This window comes from Pipistrellus hanaki, assembly GCF_964339955.1.
Source record: "Pipistrellus hanaki genome assembly, chromosome: 3".
NCBI lineage: Eukaryota > Metazoa > Chordata > Mammalia > Chiroptera > Vespertilionidae > Pipistrellus > Pipistrellus hanaki.
In genome coordinates, this window is record NC_140505.1 from 177,279,006 (window position 1) to 177,306,721 (window position 27,716).

Genomic DNA, 27,716 nt, shown 5'->3' on the forward strand with positions numbered 1-27,716 from the left:
CACAGTTCCTTGTTGAGTTAACCAAACTCTGCCACAATTTTATAGTCCCTTTAGTAAATTCTCTTTATGTTACTAGTTTTTTTTTCCAAATGTATATTTTTATTGATTTCAGAGGAAAGGAGAGAAAGAGAAGAACATCAATGATGAGAGAAAATCATTGATCAGCTGCCTCCTGCATAACCCTTACTGGTGATCAAGCCCAAAACCTGGGCATGTGCCCTGACCTCACAGACCTCCTGGTTCATAGGTTGAAACTCAATCACTGAGCTACATCAGTCAGGCTATTTAACTAGTTTTAATATGTCATCTGCTTCATGCTGGGACCCTAAGACAGCATTGGACTCACTCTCAAGTTTCAGGGCCTGAATCTTTGTTGTTGTTGTTAATCCTCACCTGAGGATATTTTTCCATTGACTCCTTTTGTAGAGGGAGTGGAAAGGAGGGGAAGAGACAGAGAGAGAAACATTGACGTGAGACACATTGATTGGTTGCCTCCTGTATTTGCCCTGACCAGGGCCAGGGATTGAGGGATTGAGCCTGCAACCAAGGTACATGCCTTTGACTGGAATCGAACCCAGACCCTTTAGTCCTGTGGTCCTAGCTCGCCAGCCACCTGCAGCTCTTTGGCCCCTTGAGTGTGGCTCTTCCACAAAATACCATGGCCTGGGCGAGTCTATTTTGAAGAAGTGGTATTAGAAGTAGTTTAAGTTAAAAAAAATTTGGCTCTCAACATTTTCAAAAGAAATTTTAATTGTTGTACTATTGATATTTGGCTCTGTTGACTAATGAGTTTGCTGACCACTGCTTTAGTCCGATACTCTATCCACTGAGCCAAACTTGCTAGGGCAGGGCCTTGATCTTGATTACTCTAAATTAATCACAATATCACATTTGCCAAGAACCAGTTCAGACATCCAGGGTGAAGGCAATCTGCATGGTGTTTACTTAAGCAGTAGGCACCTGACTTAAGATGACCAATTAGGTGGAAGATGTCTGTTTGGGCTGCTATAACATAATACCACAGACTGGGTGCTTTGTACACAACAGTGATGGAGGCTGGGAAGGTAAAGGTCAAGGCATCAGCATGGTCAAGGTGAGGTTTTCAACATATGAATTTTGGGGGGACACCAACATTCAGACTACAGCAAAAGAGCAACACCTGGCTTCAAGCAGTAGCAATCCTGTGAGCATGAGTGAAGTCACTGTGAAGACAAAGACAGCACACTCTTAGGACACAGCCCTGGGTAATGGCACTGGAGTCCTGATTTTGACATCTATGGACTTACTGTTATGGGCAATAATAAATCTCTTCATAGGTTTAGCTTGTTTTATTGAAGTTTTTCTGTGTGTGTGTGTGGGGGGGGGTGTTTGTTTGTGTTTGTTTTTGTTTTTGTTTTTTAGTTTGCTGGTGAAAGCATCATAACCAATATAGTTTTATCAGTATTTTTATTTGTGTAGCAGCCAGAAGGTTTAAAGCATTTTTAATTCTTTAGATTTTCTCAACAAGTTACAGCTAAAGTAGTAATAATAATAGCTATGTGCCAGACACTATTGAAATCACTTTATCTGTAAATATTAACTTGGTTAACCGTGCAGCTATTTAGTAGGTACTTATCACAGCCACCACAAAAGATGGGGACTATTATTGTTGGCAGTTAGTTGTTAAAAAATACAGAGATAACAATAGCTTGTGTGCAAATAGCTGGGGAAGGGTAAATAAAGCAGGAGTTGATCCAGGGAGTCTGACTCTAAATCCTTCATCTTACTTCCAGGGAAATGGCAAAACTTTATTTCTAAATAGGCAGAGTATAGCTTCAGCCTTCTTAATCTATTCCCATTTCTCCAGTTCCATCCCTCTTGGCCATCCTGGATGTTTTTTTGCCATAAAAGAGCCACGTTGCTCCTAACAGGTTTCCATTGCTCCTTGATTGGCATTTGCTAGATAGTATTAGTGATGATAGTTGATACTTAGCACTCTCCTAAACATTACAGATTTATTTTAGCTAATACTCTTACCAAACCTAAGAGGCACATACTATTATATTCTTAATTTACTGATGAAGGAACAGAAGCAGAAGGTGGTAAATAAATTGCTTGAGGCCACATATTCAGGGAATGGGAAACTCGGGGTTCAATCCAACTTCAACTTTTTTGATTAATCACCATGTTCTGTTATCTCCTTAGTCAGAAAATGCTTCCAAGAACAAAGTTTTGAGGATTCGGTGGCACTTGACTATTCCAAAAACTACCTTAAAATGATACGAGGTTAGGGCACCCAGCTAATCCAGGGAAATGACAGAACTTCATCTGTACTGTTTTGATTCAGAAGAAATAGGAGAATACAACCATAGGCCTCTTTCTTCTGAGTGAATATGTGTATCTCTGAGCTTTTGTTCTAAGGCATCAATAAACAGGCTGAAACTGGACTTGGGGAGATAATTCATATTATAAATATTCATGTAAATTCATATTATAAATATTCATGTAAATTTCTACTTGGGGCCAAGCACCGTTGGTCTTAGGAGCAGGTTTGGGTGCCTAGCTCAAGGCATGACTCCAGGCTCTTAACAAGACACCCTGGGAGGATGGAGAGAGCAGAGCTAGAGGAGGTCTATCTGGGGAGCCACACTCCAGTCATCTCCAGTGGAACTGGAGGCTCTCCAGAGCCTAGAGGGGCAGAAGAACTGGGGCGGGAGCTGTCCGTGGTTCTGGCTGAAGTCCACTCCTGGATATTTAAGGTTAAGAGCAGCTGGCCCATCTTCCCCTAAAATGGGTGGAGAAGTCTGGGGCTTTGGCAGTGGCAGAAAGGGAGGTTGGGGAGGGAGGGAATTGGTTTTAATCAACCTGCTGACTGGGGAGGTCTGAGAACCCCATTTCCACGCCCTCTGGAGCGTATGTCATTGCCTGGGCGAATCTGAAAGTTTCTTTTCATGTTCTCCCTCAATGTCACCTCCCGTTTTAGATTTAAAGACTTTAGCTATTTTGATGTCTCTCACCCTTCCCTCTGCCAGAATCTATTTCTCCTCCAGATCCCTCCTCTGCCCCACCTCCAGATGTAGGTGGCAAAGCACAGGTGAGGGCTTCAAAGGCACATGGCCATTTTAATCTTTACTCTTGGTAAATCCAGGGCAGGCTAATACTGGGATTGGCTTAAAACTCACTGTCCTGGCCTGTATGTCCAGGAGATGGAGCTTTTAATTTAACCTAATAGAAACTGGATCTTTGAAATGCTGAGGTTTGAGTTTCTTAAAATGGAGCTTTGGTTTGTGGTTCCATCTGAGCAAATTCTAAGCCAGGACTGAAAAATGAAAGACTCTTCCTTTTAGTTCAGAGAGCCCCATGGTGGAAGAGAAAAGGAGGTCCAGGAGTGGGATGGTGCATAGATGGAAACAAGAACCTGCTGAATCAGCTCAACACAGTGGGGCCACAGAAGCACTACCCCATGTCCCACCCAGTAATCATTTTAATGAGCCTTGTCCCATTAATGAACTGGCAGGGAAGTAGCTGGTCAAATAAATATTTGTTGTTTTACTGAGGATTCAAGAAATTGCAATAAATTGCATTGTTAATCATTGTATATTAGTTGATTCTTTTACAAACTATATAGCTAATGGCTAATTTTGGTGACATTTATTTGATAATCCTTTAATGGGTGGTGATAGAGCAGTACTCTTAAAAGAACAGGATGCTTTCTTATCACATCCATAGTTGAGGGACTAATATGTCCTGCTTGGTTTTTCAAGAATTATTTCTAAGGTTGGCTTTGGAGTGCAGTGCTCAGAGCAGGAAATGGCATTGATAATGGTATCAATGTCTTATTTTACTTAAAAACATGTTTTTATTGATTTTAAAGAAAGGGAGGGAGAGAGGGAGAGACAAAGATAAACATCTATGTGACAGAGAAACATTGATTGGTTGCCTCCTGCATGCACCCTGGCTGGGAATCAAACCTATATCCTGGGCATGTGCCCTGACTGGGAATCCAACTGGTGACTATTCAGTGCCCAGAGTGATGCTCAACCCACTGAGCAACACCAGCCAGCATAATGACTTTTATCTTAAAAATTGGTCTGGATTTCCTGCCCCTAGAAAGACAAAAAGTTTGACCACTTGGGCAGGAAAGTCTTAAGCTTGAGCAGCAAAGCAAAGTCGTGTTTTCTTGTGTTGAATTCTCAGTAAAACAACATGTCTGGAGAATGATGATGTTTAAATCAATTTCCTTTATGTTAACTGTTACATAAAATGAGCACTACACAATATTCCCAGATGGAAAAAAACAATTCATTAGCAGCATAGTGTTGACTTTTTGGAGCTTGTAAAACTGGTAATTCTACAGCTCTAGAAGGAAAAGGAAGCTTCAAAATGGGGTGCAACTGTTAGAAATGGGAACAGAGGAATGAAGGTCTACTGCCTTCAGCATCAAAGAAATTTCTATTTCAATCTTCAAAGTTATATTTTTCAAGATACAGGTTTAGCTTCATGTTAATGACATTTCATTATTTTATTGCTTACAATATTGCATGTATATATAGATTTGGACTGTGTTGAAAGGTTTAAATTCTGTAGTGTGAGAATTATTTCAAAGCACAGTTTTTAAGGCATTATTATCCTCCCCACTCTTTCTCAGACATCCAGTGTTCATGTGAAATGTACAACCAACAAAAGTCAAAGTCTGTTGACTATCCATTCAGATATGACTTAGATGATCACAATGAGCCCCTGCAATGGATTGGAAATCAGATCCTTCGACCATTGTTTCCTGTCACAAGATTATCCAGCTAATATATTTCTAAGGCAGTGAGAGAAATGTTTCATTCCAAGAAACACTTGAATGTGCAAAATTTTGTAACCAATAAATATTTTTAACATAACTAGAAGTTTGCATTTGCTCTTTAATAATGTACCGTATTTTTCAGACCATAAGACGCACCGGACCATAAGACGCACCAGTTTTTAGAGAAGGGAAATGAAGAAAAAAAGATTCTGAAACAAATAGTGTCCTAAAATATTTTATGTGCATTAAAACCCAACATCACAGTCATAAACACATGTAATCAACCCTGTAAAGTAAACAGCAGCATTTAGAACCATTTTAGAGCCGGGCAAGCACACAGAGACCACACAGAGCCGGGCAAGTAAAAAAACTTTTTTTTTACAGTATATGTGTAGGCTATATTTGGACCATAAGACGCAGGGACTTTTTCCCCCCACTTCTGGGGGGAAAAAAGTGTGTCTTATGGTCTGAAAAATACGGTATTTCCTTATTCATTCAATTACTGTTTACTGAATATCTACCAGCTAGCCTTTTAGTTAACATCTAATAAATCTTAAGCATCTTCCAAATATCTCCCAAAACAAACTTTACAATTACTGGAAAATGATACTGCAAGTTGTAGGGGCCAGATGGGGAGTAGTATTATCTTCCACAGCAGTATTTATGGTTATAATAAAACATACAAAAATGTTTTTATATTATACTATGAATTTTAATGTTTCTATTTTAATAGGGTTCTGAATTAAAGAATATCTTTATAGGCAACACAGTAAAGCAGTTATTAGAATCAGAGTTCAATGAAATAGAAAATGACTTTTGTAGGATAAGATTTATATTAAACCCCAAAGTTCAATTCTGATCACAGACTTGTATTTTACATTGAGTGATACATACTCCTTTAGGAATTCTCTATGGTAAATATGTGCATGAAGCAGGTCACAGATTAATTAATTTTGATATAAAGTGACATTATTCATTTTAACTCAGTTGAGAGTATATTATTATCATCTCAAAATCAAAAGATGACCCCAAAAGATCCACCTTTATGCTTTGGGGTATGTATTAATATGTTGTCATTTCAGATTATTTAGACTTATTTGTTGCTCCTTCACCTTGTTCAAAAAAGTGACTTAAGGTTGTCATTTCTAATTAAGGTTTGATTTCCAGACTTTCTCAGATAAAATAAAAGAAGTAGTTGGATTTCTATCAACAGATTCTTAGTTGACAGACCCGGTTCTGTCCATGGCTTCACTTTATTTTCTGGAGGGCACTGCAAAGGATTCCAACTTCACCTACAAAAAAATATAGATGAGCCACTCATATCATGAACACATACCCTTCAAGTGTCCACAATGTGTAAAGCACTAGGAAATCACTGGGATGCACCTCAACCCTCAAGGAGCTCACAGTGATAGGATTTGGGCAATCATGGCTTAGATAGTTTCAAGTTTTAGAAAGTAAGAGAGCTATTAATGCAATTGGCTTCCTCTTTCTATAGACTACTTCTCAGGGAAGGAGTTAACAGTTTTCTCACCCAGGAAAATCCCCAGTTGTTCTGTTTCTCTTTTACTTGACCATCCACTGATGCTTGCAAGAAGCTAAGCCGCTGAACCTAAAACTGTGGTTCATACAAACCTCCTTTGTCAGAATCACCTGGGACCTTATTACAAATACAAACTTCCAAGCCTCACCACATATTTAATAAATGTAGTCTGGGGCTATGACCCATGACTATTTATTTTTAACTATCAAGTGATTCTGATGCACAGTAGGTTTGAGAATGCACAGTCTAAGTAGATAACTCAGCCTAGACCACTGGATTAAGTAGGTCTGATGAAACTACTCCCATTCATGCCATGTTCTTGCCATTCTTATTCTTATTCTCATTCTTTATTTTAATCTTCATAAGAACATGGCAAGAAATTTAATAAATTTCTTCCTCTTTCTATTGTGAAAATAAGAAAACACAACTCTCAATTTCTGGGAAAGAGAGCGGCCTCAAAGGTATGTTACTTACTGTTGATGGAGTCAGCCAAAATCTTAAGTTGCTGGGTATTGTCCAAGACCTCAATCCTTTGGGTGTATGGGTCATAACGAACTGAGAAGGGCCGTGGGATTGTAGCAGCAAAGTTTCTGAAACCAAAACCATAGATCTGAGTGAAGGGCACCATTTGAGGAAAAAGTAATTCTGAAAGATTTTTCAATGGCCTTTCACTTGGCTATTAGTAACACAGAAAACACTAGAACAGAGGCTTTAGACATGTGATGAAGTTTTACTGAAGTCCTCTTGGGAACCCTTTGCTGTTTGTGTGCCTATGTGACTATATAAACACATGTAGACACATATTTATTTGGTCACCTACTTTCAAAAAAGACAGGGGCAGTTTATAATAAAAGCCCAGATTACAATAAGGCCCAAATTCTCATTACAAAATAAAATAAAATAAAATAAGTAAGTAGAATCCAGCTACAGAGTGTTATAGAAAAAAAAATAAGCTCTGAGATGCTTGGCAATCAGTGCAAAGAGGGAATATAGCTCTCAAGAGTTGAAGAAAACACTCCATGTGAGTGAAATTTAGCAGGCTCCAGTGCCTCCCCTATAGCAAGAACTATGTTAAGTTCTTACTGTTTTATAGTCTTTATAATTCTCACTCCTATTTTAATCTTCATAAAAACTCTAGCGGGAAAGTACTATTATTTCCCCCATTTTACAGATGAGAAAACGGAGACTTGGAGCAGCTAAGTGTCTACCAAAGCCATACTGGCAATATTTTGTGAAGCTGAAAAGACCAAGGTAGTATGACTTCAGTAGTCCTGTTTCTTCTTTATTACTCCTAGGTCTGGGAGAAATGCACGTTAAGCAATGTAATTAACAAGATTATCTATTCTAAAATGATCCATAAAATGCAAAGGTATCACAAATTATATTTCTAAGACAATTATAAGGGAGGCTAGTAGGGCTCCCCAAGTTTATCAAGTCTGGTGGAGCACAGTGGCTCGATATCCAAGTTCCAGAGCTCACTCACATCCTGAGATTGGTGCATTTGCTAATTACTTGTTGAGTGCCTACTATGTGTCATGCAATGTTCTAAGGGCTGGGAGAAGAGTAGAAAACAGAATAAAACAGAAATAACAAAATCTCTATCCTCATGGATCTTAAATTGGTGCATTTGCTAATTACTGTTTAAGTGCCTACTATGTGTCATGCAATGTTCTAAGGGCTAGGAGAAGAGTTGAAAACAGAAATAACAAAATCTCTATCCTCATGGATCTTAAATCCTATAATATAGTATAATAGACATATTAAGTAGAAAACAGAAAAATAAGTCATAGAAGGGGGTAAGTAGTGCTGGGGTAGGGATGAGTAGTGATTTTTAACTAAGTTGGTTAGAGAAATATGTACAAAGAAGGTTAAATGTGGGTGAAGATTTGAAGGAGGTCAGGGGGCGAGTTCTGCAGGTGTCTAGGAGAATAAAGTGAACAGGGGTTATAAGATTTCAGAGACTGATTTGGTGGAGGGACTTCTGTATCCACTCTGCACACAGGAGGGTTCAATCTGTGGATTTGGTGGCTATATTGAACAAGGATCAGGTGGCCAGGTAGTCTGCAGGTATTGGCATATGAGGACAATAAGCTGTGAAACAGGGTCTTATGAAGGAACTCCTCCCAACAGAGGGTGGAAAGGGACAAGGGTGGGAGGCTCTGTCTACTGCACACTATTGCTGTGGGCATTGGAGTCCACCTCGTGGCTAACCACCCACCAATCAGTGGCACCAGAGCAAGTAAGGAGATCCCAAGAGCTGCTGACCTGCCTTATTTGCCATCTCACCTTACTTTCTCCTTGGCATCATTAAAACTCTCAGCCACGTAATACAGGGGCTGGAACTCTGTGATCGTGTACTCCTGGATGGCTGTCTTCTCCAGTTCCAGAGGGAGGCGTATGGGCTTGTCCGACAAGCAGTACTGCAAACATCAAGTGGAAAAATTTCAGTTATATCAGGGCCAATGGTCCCTGCTGCATCCCACAGGCCATTTGTGTGCCTTCTCCCACATCATTTGTATTCCTTCCACACCACAGCCCAAATTCAGTAAACTGAATTACTTTGCATCTGCTATATTCTACCCTCTATAGTTCATCTATTGTAAAATCTACAACCAAGATAGAAATAAGAAATGTATTGCAAGCATTTTCAAATAAGGTGATCAACAGATGAAGGGGCCAACCACATTTGCTGGCATGTGTTTTCATACATCTGTAGGCACAGTTCAACCTTGGAATCTGGAGGCTCCTCTGTCCTGGAGCCCTCTGAACTTAGAGTTCAAGTAACACCTACACTCATGATCAGATCATAACTGCGAAGGCAGCAATCTCTTCAGGTTAATCCCCTTAGTTGCATCACAATATGACTGTAAATGGGGTTTCCATAGTACCAAGGGAAAAAAAAAAAAGAATGGTCAGCTGTTTCCACCATTTTCAAATCTATTGTTAGTTCCTGCTAGAGTCATACCTGTAATTCACCAAACGATGACAGGAGCCCAGCGCCATATGCCTTTATGGAGTCTCCTTGTTTGCAGAGCCCAAACTCCACAGTAAACCAGTAAATCTGGAATGGAAAGTCAAGTTGAGAGCACACCCCAAGGGAGGTAAAGGCAGCAGATGCCCCACAATCAATAAGCGGACTGCCCAAGTGAGAGTTTGTGCAGGTTTGTTCTCTGAATCAGTATGACATGAGGTCATCTCTCTGTCTTTTGTGTCTCACCCTAACCAATCATCTGTTGAACCAACAGTTGGCTGGATGCAAGATGAGACAGGAAGCAGTGACAGTGGGGGAGAGTATTGAGGGTGCCCTAAAAGTATACCACTAACAAATTCTTCTCTCTAGAACAGGAACTCCTCCACCACTTTTGCTTTCTTCTTCATGGAATAAACTAGAGTGAGATGTTTCCTTTTTGTTGTTTGAACTTACCAGGCAATCCCATCAGGCTCAGCAGTGGGAGGCAGGTGATTGGAGGGTGATAGAATCAATGAAGGACCATCCCCTCATCTGTACTAAACTTGGAATTTCTGAAAGACCCCCTATAAATCATTGCTTCCACATACACACATACTTTACGCCAGAGAATTCTCAAGGGCAATCATTACAGCTTATTGATATTTTCAAGGCACTCTGTTTAGAATCACATGTAAATATCTGCATGCAGCTGATTTCAAAATCCAACCACGAAGGAGAAATCCAAGTGCAAAATTATACTTTTGCAAATATAACCCAGCGCATTCTGATTTTCTTCCCAAATGACCTGGCTTTCAGGGGAAGATCAAAGCTTCAGAGACCTGAGGGCTGTAACCCAAAACATTTCCACTTCCCACCACAGAAAGACAGAATTTACCGTGGCGAGTTTCTCAATGTACTCATCAGGTGCACCCAAAGAGGCAAGGCCAATTTCCTGTAATTATGAAAAAACAGTCATTGGCATGACAGGATCTGCCTATTTTCAACTTTTATCCTCAGTAAAAGATAAAAGTACTTGACCACAGAAGGTAATGGTTGGCTAGGTGTCTTCAGAAGAGCTCAGAGAGACTCTGATTGTTCTGTCAAGTCTTCCTTAATCACACACCATAGAATCACAGATCTCTAGAGTGGGGAAACCATTCCCTAGCTGGCCCTTTATATTTGTTTTACAGATGAGAACACTGTGGCACAGAGAAAGGAGAGTCTGTCATGAACCACTTCTCATCACAGCTTTAACTGCAAAATTTCTCTAGCTGTCTTTTTGTCTCTGGTGACATGGTAGGGCCTTGTCATTCAACAATCTCATGATCCATTGATGGTTCTAGGCCACCTCTCAAAGCCTAGAGCATTAGTAGGATTCTTTCACTGATCCCCAAAGCATTTTTTGAACATGGTCACCATGGTATAGATGAGTCAAGATCTAGCCTGCTGTTTTGATGATAGTAAAAAAACATTTGGCTTATTATATTTTGCCAACTCTGAGTAGGGCTATTTGCATTGGATTCTTGGCAATCTTACTTAATGAAAACATACACCAAGTGACTGTTTGACAAGGTAAGGTCACTTCTACATGGGAATCAGAGAGTTTTCATGGATGAAAGGTTGTTATACTATACCTGGAAGGACAAGTGAGATTAGCAAATTCAACAATATAATTTAGAGGATGAAGGATTCACAAATCAAATGCTGTGGTCCTAGAAGGGGTATTGCCATAGGACCATACACCCATCTCAGGTGGTAGCACAGAAGTGTACCTTCCAGAGACAGAGGCTAAAAGGCTAAAGAGATTCATTCCTCACCTGGGAAAACTGGGCAAAACTGCGATCTGAAAACAAGGGCACATGTCCCAGCAGTTCATGGCAGATGTCACTGAAAGACAGAAAACATAGAGCTTGGGGGTGAATAAGTGTTACAAGCAATCCCGACTCAGTCTTTCTACATAAGGAATGGGTGGGGAGAAAGGAAGTAATCCCTTCAGGTTTATGCTCTCATTTCCAAGAATAAATTGTGTACAACCTTGGGATCAGGTGAGGGAGAGTACAAGAAAAAAGGAAGAAGGAGGGAAAAGTTAGAGACAGGACAGGACACAGCAGCCAGGGGGTCTTAGGTATGGCCAGTGGGTGCAGAAGAGCCAATATTTCTGTTGGCATTCCCCCAGATACCTGAGTGGCTGTGGATCATGAACACTTCCCATCCCAAGTCCTCACCTTGGCATTGACATTCCTGGGCAGATACAATGTGCTAGTTATTCTCCACAGGAAATGAAAAAATAATTTTTAATAAAATTGTTCCTCTCTTATTCTAGAGTGGGCAGCAGTCAGTCAAGAAAGAAGACATACATTGATTTAACACTTTATGTGTCAGGTCCTTTAAGAACAAGTCTTTTCTGATTTATAGTAATAAGCTTTGTAGGCAGGGAAAGACCATTTTAGGTGTCCTGTTGACTTTTTGTATAAATTGCTTAAGTTCTAGCTGCCTAAAGAGATAGCTAAATGCAAAAATAAGCAGCATAGTAGCCAGCAATTCTCTACTTCCAGTCAAAACACAATCTAGGCAAAGAAAGCTTAAAATCATGTAGGCATGTATTAAGAAGTGTTGAGATAGCTTGCCATTTCTTTTTTCTGTTCCTATTTTAGAATTTTATAGCTCTAATTCCTACAATCCCTTTGAAATTTGAATGTGACCTCTCATTCCCATGGTCAGGGAAGTTCTGGATCTTTGGTTCACAAGATGTTCTTATCTCCAATTAGTATGGTCTATTTGGACAGAGAAAACCCCCAGAAGCGATGAGTTTTTCTCTTAGCATCAAACAATCCAGGCCACTTGTTCTACGGATGAGTCCACAAAGAAACCAAACCTCATTCCTGGATTAGGGAGAGGTGGCAATCACTGTTGCTGGCGACTGGTGGAGGGAGGATAATACTCACGGTTCAGGTGTATACATGGGCTTGGACCCATGTCTGATGTACTGGGTGCAGTGGAAGACTCGGAATGCCAGGCCACCCAGGAAATCCCGAGAGGAAAGCAGGCCAGCCACAGGTCGGAGGCGGAAGCCAGTGCAACCTAGGAATCAAGAGAGAAAGAAAACTCAAAGCCCATCACAGCAGAGCCAGAGGGCTCTGAAGATTTTTAGGTAGGGAAGCAATACACCCTGCTGTCCAGGAGATGGGTGCCAATGCCAGATAGACTTCTCATCTTCAAATATCTACCCGAATACTTTCTAGTTGGGTGATATGGGCCAAATAAGTTCAAGTCTCTGAGACTCAGTTTCCTCACCTGCAATATGTGGATAAATACTTCTTGGGATCATTCTGAAAATCAAAAGAGCTAGCAAAGTACTTTCACAGAAACTAGCACTTTGGAAACATCCAATAAATTTACCTTCTATTATCGTTTGTTAAGTTGAAATGCTTATTCCCCTACTCCTTATCTTTCCAGATTACAGAGAAAATTTTCATGGCACTTCCCAGGAAGGAAAAGGATGAAAGGAGCACTTTAGCTTCTCTATCTCACCTCACACAGTCCACCCCATGAGGACCAGTGACTTCCCTGATTGGAGCCTTTGGGAAGAGCAATGAATATTCACAATTTCACACTTTCTTCCCTTTTCTCTCTTGACTGTTGGTCCATAGAGGAGCACACTCTGGTCTGCTCTTGGCCATGCAATGGACTACATACTGTGCCAATGAATTGGCAAGGAAGTCCATGGTGGCTACACATCTCTACAGCATTCTCTAAGTAGCTTTTATTAATAAAGGTGTCATTTTGTTCTCCATCTCTTTGGTTCCTCTATTTTCTTCTCAATTTGTTTCATACTTAGGAGGAGAATAAGAACAGTGAGCATCATTATAATAATAGCTAATGCTATATATTACATACTATTTGTCAGACACTGTTCTAAGTACTTTATGCATAATAACTAATTCTCACAATCCCCATACGAGGTAGATGTTTTTACTATCCCCACTTTAAAATGGGGGAGTATGTGTTTACTTTGGTTAGTTGATTGTTTTAGTTTGGTTTTGCTGAATTGACACCACCTACTGTCAGAGAGGAAAACCCTTATAACTCCTTGGAAGTGATGTCATCCCAATGATGCGGTTCCCCACTAAGATAGTGAGTCCAAGTTAGCCAAATGCACTGAGCACCTACTATATATGTGTCACTATGCTGGTGATTTCACATGCAGCATCTTATTTCATTCTCACAACTGCCAACTGCCCTCTGAGAAATGCTAAAATGCTGCCCCAAACTCCATTGGACAGATGACAAAAGTGAGATAGGCTCATCCAACTAGAGAAAGACCAAAGCAAGATTCATACCAGATGGGTGTATAAACTTGGAGCTTGGGCTTTCTTTGCACTGCCCACAGTGCCCACATTTCTTACACACAGACACACTGCTGCCATCTCATAACATAGCAGAGATGCAAGGAAAACCATGACTGGGCAACCTGGGCTTTGAGTAAGAAAAATAAAACTACAATGTTTTAGGGGCATTCATAAGTAAAACCCATGTCTTGTGCCTTTAGGGAGGGAGGCGATGAGAGTGCATTAACGGTGGAGGCTGGAAGGGAGGAAGAGCTCAGCAGTGACATTCCATTTTTTCCTGGGAGAATCAATCTACATGCATTGCCACCGGCACACTCACACTAGCCTCCATTTATTGCCCTCCCCTCCTGCCCCTTTACCTTTGATCCCTATGTTCACTTACTCTGCAGAAACTGAGACACCTCCTCCAGCTGAGGAATGTTATCTTCACGGAAGCCACAGTACTTTTCCAGAAGTGGGAAGATGTGGTTGTGCTCATAGCAAGCATGGGTTTTATACAAGGACTTCAGGGTCTTGAACACCGTCCCCCAGGTTTTCTTTTCCTCCTCTGTGTATTCCACTCGAGGGATGGGCTGCCCACTAGAACAAAGGCATGAGATATTAGTCTCTAGCAGGGCAGGTGCATGAAGGAATGTTAGCAGAGCTGCCACCACTTGGACTCCAATGGATTATGTAACTTGTATGAAAGAGGAAAATTCCATTTCTCGATGTAGGAAACATTCAACTGAATTGGTTAAGCAATGATACAAGATCTCACCTCATCAACTGCCCCAATGATTTGCTGTCACATTGGGAAATCACTTGGCCTTTCTGCTCTCTTATCTCTCCCATTGTTTACATAAGGTGGAATTTCACTTACCTTCAGGGGCCAGGCAGGTAATGTAAATATATAAAGTATCAGGTATAGGCAATAGGAGCGTGGGATTGAGACAATGAAGAATGCATCCTCTTTCTAAACAAAGGCATCCAAGTTCAATTAAAGCATCCGAGTTCAATTAAAGTTTTGTATTATGTCAACTAAAGTAATTGTGGGCTAACGTGGATTAAATATGTGCACTATGAGTTTAAGACCGACCTTTGTTTAGTGGGCAAGCACTTGCTGGATTTAAAATGTTGGTCCCTGAGAAGTTCTGTAGGTATTTAAATGCATGCTAAGTACGAGATCTGCTTAACTAGCATCTTTTGCTATGAAATTTCAGCCCTGTAGATCCTGAATTGGTGGGGAGGAGAGGGCCCAAGCATCTAGATTCCTATAAGTTCCCAGATGACATGCTATCATTCCAGAGTCATTAATTTGAAAGGTCCTTTTGAAAACTATCTAAGAAGGAGCTGTGTTATGAATAGTAAAATAAAAGAAAGCCTGATTTCGAAGACCTGTGACTGTTCTGTGGGCTGGAGGCCTGTTTCCTAACAAGATACACAGTGTCTGGGACAAGGCAAGACTGTTTATCTCAGAATAATGGCTCATCATCAGGCTCCAAACTGGATCACTCCTGCCTTTTCAGAAGTGTAGCTCACAGGAAAGTAAAGTCACTGCTATGGCCTATAGGTGGGCAGGGATCAGGGGGCAGAGACAGATTTTTGCTTAAGTATTGAAAGCCAAGACATGCTCAGAGGGTTCTGTAATGGCCAGAAGTGTTGTGGAAAGGACATCAGGTGGATCCCCACCTAAGGCTGCACCATTATTTCAGGGCTAAGTGCTGATGAAGGGAAAGAACGGGCTTTTGACACAAACAGAATTGAGTTCAATACTTGGCTGTGCCAGTTCACAACTAAATCGCCTTGGGCATTTTAGTAAACCTCTCTGAGCCTGTGCAGCTATTACATGGATTATTTGGAGACACATTTTATCAACAAATCACTATACTGGGACTCTACGATTCATGGCGCATAAATTTGACCCCTATGTGGGACAATTATTGAGAAGGCACTAGAGACCCAAATGTGGGGGTTGTTGGCATTGAGGGTAGCAGAAGCTAAGGATGGGGACCAAAATTGAGTCCCAAAAGATGTTACAATTTCTGGGGTGGGAGGAATTAGCCAGAGGAGTTGAGAAGAAACCTCAGAAAGGGAGGAGAGAAGCCAGCAGAAAGTGATATCTATGGAGAAGTACAGTCTCCTGATTCTGAGTCCCCAGACACCCATGGAAGAGACTGAGAATAATTTTGGAGTTAAGTAAATCTAAGTTCAAAATCAGAGCATGCCACCTGCTAATATATGACTTTGGCAAGTTACTTAATGTTTCAAGCTGTAGTTTGTCCACCAGGAAAATGAGGAGTCACTATAAAGACTAAATGAAATAATGGACATAAAGCATTTAGCAAAGCCCCATACAGAGCAGAAAGATAAGACAGGTAAATGAGACCTATTCTTATTGATCAGCTGAAGAAGGACTCCTGTCTATATCTGATTTTACTGTGTCCACCTGACCATATTGGGGCAAAGGTAAAGACAGAAGAGAGAGAGAGAGATCACCATGTTCTGTGATTCCTGCTTGCCACCAGCCAAAACCCACATGTGCTGGGCCAAGGTCAGCATGGTTCTGGATCCCTCTACCACCAGGAGTCATTCAGAGAATGAATCTTCCTCATTTGAAAGATGACTTTGTCTTCTGTATACAGAGGCCTACCATCTCTTTTGTCTCCCTCAGAGTTGTTAAAGAACCACTACTCAGGGTTCTGGTCAATTGCTAAGTTTCTTTTTGTAAATGCCTTTTCTCATGCCCTTAACTTAGGAACAGAGCTCAGACACTAAGTTTCCCACGGGAACATCTGAAGTTCCTGGGGAAACTCACAATAGCTCACCAGTTCTCTTCCAAATAACATTTTTTTTATATTTATTGATTTTTTACAGAGAGGAAGGGAGAGAGATTGAGAGTTAGAAACATCGATGAGAGAGAGTCATCCATCAGCTGCCTCTTGCACACCCCCTACTGGGGATATGCTCTCAACCAAGGTACATGCCCTTGACCGGAATCGAACCTGGAACCCTTCAGTCCCCAAACCAATGCTCTATCCATTGAGCCAAACCGGTTTTGGCCCAAATAACATATTTAATAATTGCATTTTCCTTTGGCTAAAAGAAGGCAGAAGAGGAGCATAGAATCCTAGACAGGGGGAAAAAGACACTCATCTGAAAATTGCCCTTCTCAGCTGGGTCAGCTGGGATGAAAGAAGAACGCTGAGGCTGGTGTGCCTTAAACCTCAGATTCATTATTTCAGCAAAGCAGCCAACTCCTGAATGTAAATGATGCTCTTTCTCCTTCCATGTTTAATGTGAAGAATGCCAGAGGCTCTTTTATTCAGCACTGAGGCCTTTTATAATTACATCAGAAATCACGGCGTAATTATACAACAAAGCCTGATAGAGAGATAGGCCCTGGTGCACTGGGTAATTTTGTTTTGTCTAGTAGCATTTTTTAAAACAGGTGTTATTAAAGGGGGCTCTACATGTGTGTGTGCACATGGGCATGCACACACACACACACACACACACACACACACACACAGAGAGAGCAGGCAGGACTCTTCATGCTGGTGTTTTCCAAACTTAGGCAAGGAAGAGGCAGGCTAGGAGTGTGCTCTTCCCCCCAACAATCAAGCAGACTTACTGTCGGTAGTTGTAGGCTATGTCAGCAAAATACTTCCGTCTTGCTCGGTACACAGGATCTTTAAAGCCCTAGGAGAAAGGAGACACTTGGTATCTCAAGGCTTTGAGTGAGAGCCTTGAGCTCCTTCCCTTGAATATACCCTGAAAATAAATTCTCAGCTAAACCAAGAGTAAGCTCTTGCACCAATATGAGAGATGCATTATTAGCAATGCCCTTAATTTACTGAACCCCATGCCATGGGATTCCAAAGTGTAAATAATGTACAGGTTTTAAAGAAATCTCATTCATAAGCATTTCTAACTTGTAAACTTGCTAAATTAGACCAAGCTGGTAGGATTGACATATACAATAAAGATATACAATATCCACTAAGTGTTTGACTAATGGTATTTAGAATTGCCTCCTAACTTCTTGATAGATGAACAGTACATGCTTATTGCCATTGCAATTTTTAAAAAATACCATTTATTGATTGCCTACTATGTGCCAGTCTCTGTGTGCTAGAAACTTATTTTATGTATAACTCTGACAACACAATTGTAAGGTACATTATTTTGAAGAGAAAACTGCGCTCTCATGTTAAGTGTAGCATAAATCACAATAGCCAAGATTTGGAAACAACCTAAGGGTTCACTGATGAGTGAATGAATAATATTCCATTGCCTATGAGTATTTATTCAGCCATAAAACAGAAGAGAAAAAACTTCTGACAATATGGATGAACTTTGATGGCATAGTGCTAAGTGAAATCAGTAAAAACAAATACTATATGATCTTACTTATATGTATATGATTTGAGAAATAGAGAAATCCAAATGTTTCACCCTGGAAAAGTAAAATTATCAGACTTTTTTTTTCATTCCACACCTAAGTTCCAGATAAGTTAAGTAATTATTAGTTTAGAAAATTTCTATGACATGATTATCACAAGGTATAACTTGTTTTCCCAAAGCATTGCATTGTTTTTCATCAGTAATTGCTATAGAACTCTGAAAAATCAGAACTACCATTGGGTCTACTTCTTCTAGGAGAAGATCAGTTGATGTGATAGGAAAAATGGGCACCATGATTTTATTTCCAAGCAGCACCAACATACTCTTTCATGAAGCCATCTACTGGGCTGAAAGAACAATGCATCTCCAATCTGAGAACTCAAAATATAAATTTAATGGGTGTCAATCATTAAAGCTTGACCGTGACTGTCATCCTTACCTCCCAGTCTTATTTAACAGTCAGTAGTAAATGGCTTAAACAGCCCCTAGGTATGAAATGTAGACTTTTGCCCTTGCAAGATGCCTTGAAGAACATCTAGTTCTATACTTTGATCTACATCTGAAGAAGGGGAAGCTCAGAGAACCATCTGCCCAAGAACCCTCAACTAAAGAACCAAGATCTCCACACAGGTTTTCTGGTCCTAACCAGGCTGATGAGTAGAGGTTTGAGGGTTGAAGCTAAAAAAGGGAGACAAGAGAAGGATGTCCTTAACCCATGGATTTCCACCTCATCATGTCATATCCAGAAATGGGGTGTCCAAGACAATGTATGTTCCCTTTTAGACTCTCTATCTTTAATCTGTAATGTACTTTGTCTAGGTAGTTTAAATATTTTCTCCATCAGTGAAAAAAAAGCTTGAAATAAATTCATGTATCCAATAAATGTCAACTTTGTCAGAGAAATAGGTAAATATATTCATGAAATGATGGAAGTACACCAAAGCCTAACAAAAGTTATGAAAATGAGAAAAAAATAACTGTTTTAGTCTTGTATACTATTTATGCTTTTAAAGTTTTCTGCTGTGTGTAGGGTGTTTTTAATAGCTAGAAAAAAGTAAAATAAAAGTATAAATCCATCTCAAATAATTATGGAGAGTGGCAGCAAATTCACCCATTGAGATACATCAACATACATATGGATTCTCTCTGTGGGATGGTTTCTAACCACGGTTCTTTGCAACTCAAAGTCACTAAAAAGTTCATTATTAGCCTGCAAGAGGACCCCATCAACTAGACTGCATAGGCTTTTGCTCTTCTTATTACCAGTGAAAGGGAGCTATAACCTGGAAGTCCGTCTCTCAGGAAGCTAGCCTTCCATCCTATGAGCTGCCGGGGGACCACAGGGCCTCCACACCATGTGGAATACACTGTGAATGAAGCTATGGTCGGTGATGACTAATCATCCTGTCCAATTTAGTCTAACAGCAGCAATGTCAGAAACACTGCATGTAATTTATTTATAATCACCCTGTCTCAATTAGGCTAATAGCAGCAATTTGAGTTGCACTGCGGGTAACCAAGTATGTTTTGACAGGAAAATATATTGCTGGTGAAGAAGTGATGAGGGGAAGGGGGGAAAGGGGAGGACAGATGGAAGAAAGTACAGAGAATTCTACAGGGTACAGTCTACACACGATTACTTTCCTTATTCTCGGGATTTTTGTTACCTGAATGTGTTGAAGCATGTGATTTTGTTTTGGGGGAAGCTTTGGGAAAAAAGGTAGCTATATGGAAAAGTTCTGAGTATCCTTCTAGATAGAGATCTTCATATATCATTATTTCCTGATATCATGGCTAAGCTTAAACCTCAGAAATGCCATCTTTAGTCACACAGACTGGAACTAATAAACGTAACATTAATGTCAACTGTAACTGCTTTCTTTGTCTCCTCCCCAAAACCATCTCTCTTCACTTTAGCCCATGTAAATTTAACAAAATGCAAATCTGGTAGGGTTGCTCCTTTCCTTAGAAACTTTCAATGGTTTGTAATCACTTTTAGGATATAGTCCAAAATCTTGAGCATAGTCCTTAGGGACTATGTGATCCTGCCCTACCTACTAGTGTATTTCCTACTCTCTGCAGAACTACATATTATATCTCCAAATTTGTCCAGATTAGTCTTATTCTAATTATTTAAACACACCATGCTTTACCCCCCACATGGAGGCCTTCACACATTCTATTCCCTCTAATTGGAATACTCTTCCTCACTTTCTCAGACCAATAAACTACTACTCAGTCTTTCTATCTTGGTTTACATCACACCTTCCTTGATTTTTCCAGATTATTGGTTTTCTTCTATAATACACTCTCTCAGCAATCTGAGTGTTTTTCCTTTTAGACAATCATTATACTTATTTTTTAAACATAATTTTACTGATTTCAAAGAAGAAGGGAGAAGGAGAGAAAGATAGAAACATCGATAAGAGAGAATCATTGATTGGCTGCCTCCTGTTCGCCCACTACTGAGGATGGAACCTGCAACCGAGGCATGTTCTCTGACTAGATATTGAACAGTGACTTCCTGGTTCATAAGTCTATGCTCAACCACTGAACCACACCGGCATGGCACAATCATTATACTTGTTAATAATTATTTAATTCAGGAATCTGTTTGTCTTACTTATCACTGGATTTTCTGTACCCGGCATACTTGGCACACTCCTGAGTAAGACCTATTAAAAATTATGCAAACATAAGCAAAACAAACGTAATGGGGTGCCTTTTCAAAATCCTATCAGATCACTATTTAACAAGCTCACTGGGTGCTCCAGGGGAACAGACATTTGCTTGAAGTGCAATTTACAACTTAGTAAGGCCCCAACACTTCAAAGTTGGATACTGATGAATATTTATTCCAAAATATTAGTTCCAATATATTTTATTTTATGATCCTGTTGCAAATGATTTGTGTTTAGTAGAAAAGAGAACACTCACAGTTACAGCTTTCCTGCCTTCTAGGACATTGGTAATTTGTGAAACCACCTTTGTGATCTTATTCCAGAACTCTATTTTTCAAAAAACATTTATACTTTGGTCTCTTGTGTCTTCCCTTGCACCATCTTTGTCATCTTGCTGGGTCCCTCATTTCGGAATCCATGGATCTTTGACACATGTTCACTACATATACCTGTATAACAGTTGTTTCTAATTTTTTAAAAATTACACTTTGTCAGAGCAACTTAATTGGAATCCAACAAGTCATTGATGATGACTCAACTGGCTGACTTTTAGGATAGATTCTGACAGGCCCTCAGGTGGAGAAGGTTGAGTGGGCAGAAGGAAGAGAAAAGGAGACAAGTATTGGAAATATAGTCCCTGGTCTTGGGGAAGAGCAGGTTCTTGTTGGCAAGTTGAAAAGCAGTTTGAAAGACTTGGATCAAGAACAGAAATAAACACAGGACAGTTTTTGGTCGCTCACATTTTCCCCACTGAAAGCTTTCTGCAGTGTGGGTCTTCATCTAGAGTTTAGACATGGGGGCAGGTGTTGGGGAAACTGAAAGAGAGAGCTCTGAGTGATAGGGGTCACTGGTATCTCCTTCATTGTCTCTGAGAATATTGCTAAACTACTTTTCTCTGCATCCTTACTAGGTTAGTTGTAGGCCTATGACTGAGCTGTAGTCAGTGGAATTTGAGTGAAGAGATGTGAGTCACCTTCCACCCTGGCCCATGTGAACCTCCCATGAGCCATTCTCTGTCTTTTCCAGGCACTGGCACCAGGCTCAGACTCCAAGGACTTGGAAGATGGTGCAGCTTAGTTGGAAGGAGACTTGATCTCTACATATGGAGCAATTTCCCTATTGACTACACCGGAAATAAACTTTTTTTGGGTTAAGCCATGGAGGTTTGGGGGCTGTCTGATAAGTAAGCAGTTAGCATACCCTGGTTACCAGAGGGCTTAACTCAGATCTCCCTGTTTGGGAAGTCCTTCCTAACCATTCTGCCCACAGTGACATTAAAACTGATAGCATAGCAGTAAACCTGGTACTTACTAATACACTCTTTTTGCTTTATGATTTAGCCAAATAATACCCAAACTATATTCCATGGAACACTACCATTCAAGATAATGTTGGTAAGGGTCAATAAGGGATTCCATGGGTAAACAAGTTTGAGAAACATTAGGTGAAATGAGTTTCTTTTTTTGCAGGATTTCCAAAGCCTCTAATGAGACCATGGAACTTGCAAATGCTGAAAATGGGGTGTTAGAACACAGTGTTTCTCCCTTTGATCATGAGATCTTTTTCATAGACTCTAGTTCAGGACACATGTATATGACCCTCCACTTGCATATGTCTTATGGCTCCTGAAGGTTATTATAAGTTATGAAGTGGTGAATTTATTTTGACCTGATACTCTGTTCCCAAAGTATAAATCACAATGACACAGCTCTATAGCATGAGTGTGGGAACCACTGGGCCCGGGGGCCAGGTGGATGGGAGGCTCTAGGGAGGCCAAGATATGTGAGTTTGGCCTTAAAAGTAAATATTGCTTGCATATTAGCATAACCAATGGACACAGACACTGAGGCAGTGGGGCTTGCCCAGGGTAGAAATGGCTGGGAGGTGCGGTCAATTTGGGGAAAAGTAGACATATGTAAAATTTTAAACAATTGATAATAATAATAATAATAATAATAATAATAATAATAAAAGTAAATAGAAGCCTTACAGCAGGGAAGGGGCATCTGGGGGATAAGGAAAAGCATCCCTGCAAAGGAAGCAATGTGGACCATGCACAGAGGCTGAGAACAGTTGGAGAAAGGAGAATTGCTTTTAGAAATGGAAATCAAACAGACCCACTTGCATTCTGCTTGCCACCCTCTTCCCCTCTGCCATCCCTTTGGAAGAGTAGCCACTCACCCTCTTGTTTCAACCTTACAACTGGAGGCTCCTGGAAGGAAGGGATCCTGTTTCATTAATCATTTCAGCCCCCTTCCCTGCACATGGCCTGGGACACAACTCACAGACACAGGAGCCCTCGGCCCTCTCTGGCTGAGATTTCTCACTGGAAAATGAGAAAGTACAACCTTCCCACAAATTAGAACATTTAATCTTTTAAAATTCAGGGAAAGCATTTAGCATAGTGTCTGGTACACATCCACGCTCAAGAAATGTTAGCTCTGAATATCATTCGCTTAATAAACATTAAGTGGAAGGAAGACAGGGGACAGGGATGGAGGGATGGAGGGATGGAGGAACTGATACAGCTAGTCTATTTCATTCCCCTTCATCTCTGTCTCAGGAGCAATCCCTCCCTGGCTCATTTTCCAGCCCGGCTGTGTTGGAGGCCCTGGTGTGGGCCATTGGGTCAAACCTTAGTGCCTACTGCCAAGAGCAGGGGTCAGGGCGAGGTGCACCCCTCCGGAGCCTGTGGGACAGAGGAACAGAGGGTCCTCTCCAAGGAACACCTCTGCCCACACCCTGGAGGGCCTGTTCTGACCTTGGCCCATCTCTTCCCAGATTGGATGAGAAGCCACGGGAAGGAACGGGAAGAGCCTGGCCTCTCCTCAAGGGAACAGTGTACCTGATAAATTATATTTTTACGATAAAATACATGTCACTGAGAGGCCAGGGAGCCAAAGACGTGGGCTGGGACTGTAAGGAGAAATTAACTCCAGAATTTTAAGATCAGCCCCATCTGCCTCTCAGAAGGCAGGCACCAGGACAGAGGTGGGGAGATGGCCATGTCTATGGACTTGCCTCTGTTCTTACATCCCCAAATGACAGGGTGTGGCCAATGAAAGGGGTATGGGGAAGGGCAAGGGCACTGGAGCTTGGTAAGAAGAGAAAGGCCACAATGGGCCAACCCCATTGTCTGGGTCAAAGGTCATCAGACAGCTTTGCAGAGAAATCCTATCTTTTTTAAAAATATGTTTTATTGATTTTTTTTACAGAGAGGAAGGCAGAAGGATAGAGAGTTAGAAACATCGATCAGCTGCCTCCTGCACACCTTCTAGTGGAATGTGCCCACAACCCAGGTACATGCCCTTGACTGGAATCAAACCCGGGACCTTTCACTCCACAGGCCAACACTCTATCCACAGAGCCAAACCAGTTAGGGCAGAAACCATATCTTTGAAGATGCCTTGCTCTCAGGGCCTTTGGCCAAGAGGCCCCAGACATGTCAAAGTGGATCATTCACAACTTACTCAACTGTAAGGACCCATGTGACATGAGAAGAAATTAGACTGTGGGTAAAACACAGACAGTCCCTTAGTGTTAGACTAACCCACTGCAAATGGAAACAGCCTTCAAGTCATTTAAAGATGAATGAAGTCTCTTGCCTGGGTGGACAGCAAAGAACAGTCAACATGATCATGGTTACATCTCTTGCCTATAGAGGCTGCTAGAACTAGCTCTGAGCCAGGCTGGGCTGCTCCATCCCAGGACCCCCAACCCCAGAGAAAATGGGGATAAAATCTCCCCACACTGGTCCTCTACCCAGAAGCCATTAAAGGACCCACTCCCCTGCCCACAGGTCATGGGTCACAGTCTGCGTTCTCCATTTGGTATGTCAGATCTTTTAAAACTTGACCCTCACACCTACCACACCAGCCAGCCCTTCTAAAATATTCCAGCTATTTTCAGGACCCTGAACCTTCACATGTACTGTTCCCTCATAACGCACTGCCTCCTGCCTCCTTGTTTGACTAGCATCTTTCACTCAGTTTTCAAGATCCATTTCAATGTCACCACTCCCCCACGCCTTCTGGATCTGGCAGAGTTGTTAGTAGACTTTGCTGTCTTCCAAGCACTTGAATTAAACCTCTGTAATTGTAGAAAGTCAGAGAAATAAATATTACTTACATATCTGAGTGTGTTTGTGGGTGTGTGCACACACTTACATGCATGTATCATAAACAATAGTTTCTAGATAACTCATATTTGAGCCAACAACAATAATGGCTATGATAATAATGATGATGTGTGAGTAGGCACTCAATAAATGGCTGCTGTACAAGAAAACAAAGACACATTGCTCCAGAGTAGCATGGGGAGGAACCAAAAGCATCTCATGGGCAGGGCCATGGACTCACGGGGTGGTCTGCATCCAGTTCTGCTCCATAGCTGAGAATCTGGTTGGCAAATCTGTCCAGATCTTGAATGGTCCTTGGGAACCAGGGTACTGAAAAACAGAAAGAGCCAACTGAGCAGCAGATTGGCAGGACATGGTCAAAATCAGAAGTAGGCAATCGGCCCCAATTAGTCAAGTCAGTGGTGGTGAAAGTGGAGTTCCAGACAGCCACCAAATTACTGATTCAAAAACTATATCCTGTTTTCCTTGAAAACTATTTTTTTTTAATTTCAGCTTTGTTCAAGTATAAGTGACAAAATGGTAAGATATTTGAAAGGTACATGACTGTGATTTGATGTATGTATACATTGAAAGAATCCCAGCCCACGTTTTAATTGCACATCCATCACCTCACACTTATTTATCTTCTTTCGGAGGGATGTGAACATTTAAGTTCTATTCTCTTAGGTAATTGCAAGTATACAATACAGTATTACCACCTATATCACTGTTTTATATATTCGATCCTCAAACCTTATTCACCTTATCGCTGAACGTTTGTAGCCTTCTACCATCTCCTATTTCCTCCACCCTCAGCCCCTGGCAGCTACTTGTCTACTCTCTGTTTCTATGAGTTTAACTTATTTTTTAGGGTCCATATATAAGTGATCCTATGCAGTATTTGTCTTTCTCTCTCTGCCTATTTCACTTAGCTTGGTAGAAACTAATTTTAAGACACATTCCCAAGCATTTTCTCTTTCCTGGAGATTTTCTCTGAATTATCTCAAAATTAATCTCCTTCCCACCTATCATAGTAGAGAGGAACAGTTTTTTTATGTTTTTCTTTAGCAGCAGAATATAGATGAAACCCCAGAATACAATCCAGATTAAACCAGAGCTGTTATATTGTCAGCAAGGATGAGCCCGTGAGACCCAATCTTCTTATCACGGGCCTCCCTCGCAATAGCCCCAGGCATCCTGGAAGACTCTTTGGATGCCAACGCCCATTTGGAAGCCACTGGTGAAATGGACTGAATGGAGTCAGGTAGCAGGATTTTAGAATGCTTAGCAGAATCCAAGGAATCTGTGGGCTTGCGTGTGTTTGGAGCAGCATAATAGGAAAGAAGATGGGGTCTGAGCTGTGTGGCCTGCAGACATTGGTCATGCAGAGGTGGTGGCACCCAAATCGCTGTGGCCTATAGGAAAGAAGGCATCCCAGGAGTGGCATTGTCCCAGGAATGAACAGAGATTAGGGCATTTTGGACTGTAAGGTCCATGAGGGCAGGAACTATGAGTGCACTGTAGTTCCAGGTGCATAAGGGGAAAGGAAGGAAGGAGAAGAAGAAGGAAAGAGGGAGAGAGGATAGAATAGGAAGGAAGGGAGGGAGGGAGGGAGGTAGGAAGGGGAAAAGTCTGGTCATGTTAACATGTAAGGCATTAATAACAGCAACCATCATGCATGGAGTGTCAATTCTGGTTTAGTTGCTATTTCTGAAGCGTCTCCAACATTAGAAAGGTATTATGCTTTCTATTGTTCAAATGAGAAACCGAGGCTCTGAAAGCCTAAGTAACTATTTTATAATCACACAGGAGTAAGAAAGCGGTAGACCCAGAAAATAAGTAGAGAACATAAGTAGACATAGTGGGCAGACTGTGACATGAGCCCAAGGCACCCCTCAATACCCTGAAATGAGATTTAGGGGAAAGGATGCTGAACTTGCAGTCAACCTGGCCTGGGTTTGACTCCGGGCTCCATCCACCTATTATCCTACTTGTGCCTCAGTCCTAACTATAAAAATGGGAATAGCAGCAACAATAATGGGAAGCATAGCAAACAATGTTGAGGCCTTACCATGTACCAGGTGCTTGCTTAGCATTTTGGTTGGAATGCCTCTTTTAATATGAGGATTGCTGTGAGAAGTAAATAAGAATGCAGGCAAGGCGTGCAGCCCAGTGTCAGGCCCATAATAGGTAGCTTTCCATCTGGGGCAAGTTATTTCTGATTCTGCCCAAAGGCTCAGGTCCAGGTTCGGCAGGAAAGAACATGTGTGCCATCTAGTGGCCAGACTGAGGAAATGTCATCCATGATCTAGACACACTCCACCAAAACAAGAGGCTTTTCTCAGCAGTGTTAATTACAGGTTCATTAAAAAAAAATTTTTTTTTAAAATAAATGTTCATTTTGAGCCGTATTTCCATGAGTCTGAAGTGCTAAGCTCTACTACCTATGTGAGTAATAAAAAGTAATATTTGACCTATGAAGTGGGTGCTATTGGTCTCCCCATATTACAATGAGGAAGCTAAGGTACAGAGAAGTTGAATAGCAAAACCAAACACACACTGCTAGAAAACAATGGTCAGTGACTAACTCAAGTCTGGCTACTCCGCTGTCTCAGGCCTTAACCATGAATCCACCCCACCACATGGGCTGGGGGCAGAGCACACTGGTTTGGACAGCTGCCTGCCTGATTGTCTTTGCAGCTTCCCAACTGGGTTTCCCATGGCCTCAAAGCCCAGTCCATGTCTCCCAATTATCTCTCTGTGATGATAATAACAACAGGAACAAATATGGGCAACAGAGCTGGACAGCTGGGGCTGGAACACCTTCTTTGCGCTGACTATCTGTGGCACCCAAGAACTTCTTTGTGCCTCAGTCTTCGCAGCAATAAAATGGGGATAATAATAGTGCTATCAGCCGGG

At 41.2% G+C, this 27,716-nt stretch overlaps 1 protein-coding gene across 1 annotated transcript in view; it reads right to left on the reverse strand.

The window, feature by feature from the left end:
- Positions 1–1,429: 1,429 nt before the first annotated feature.
- The window catches only part of PAH (phenylalanine hydroxylase), a 52,386-nt gene continuing 26,099 nt past the window's right edge, over positions 1,430–27,716 (reverse strand). Inside the window, exons 4-13 of the mRNA XM_084880083.1 lie at positions 25,039–25,127; positions 17,227–17,294; positions 13,999–14,195; positions 12,213–12,348; positions 11,085–11,154; positions 10,163–10,219; positions 9,283–9,378; positions 8,604–8,737; positions 6,792–6,907; positions 1,430–6,066 (exon numbers count right to left, since the gene is read on the reverse strand). Coding sequence (XP_084736209.1) covers positions 6,023–6,066; positions 6,792–6,907; positions 8,604–8,737; positions 9,283–9,378; positions 10,163–10,219; positions 11,085–11,154; positions 12,213–12,348; positions 13,999–14,195; positions 17,227–17,294; positions 25,039–25,127 — 1,007 coding nt within the window. The 3' untranslated portion in view covers positions 1,430–6,022. The remainder of the gene's footprint in view (positions 6,067–6,791; positions 6,908–8,603; positions 8,738–9,282; positions 9,379–10,162; positions 10,220–11,084; positions 11,155–12,212; positions 12,349–13,998; positions 14,196–17,226; positions 17,295–25,038; positions 25,128–27,716) is intronic.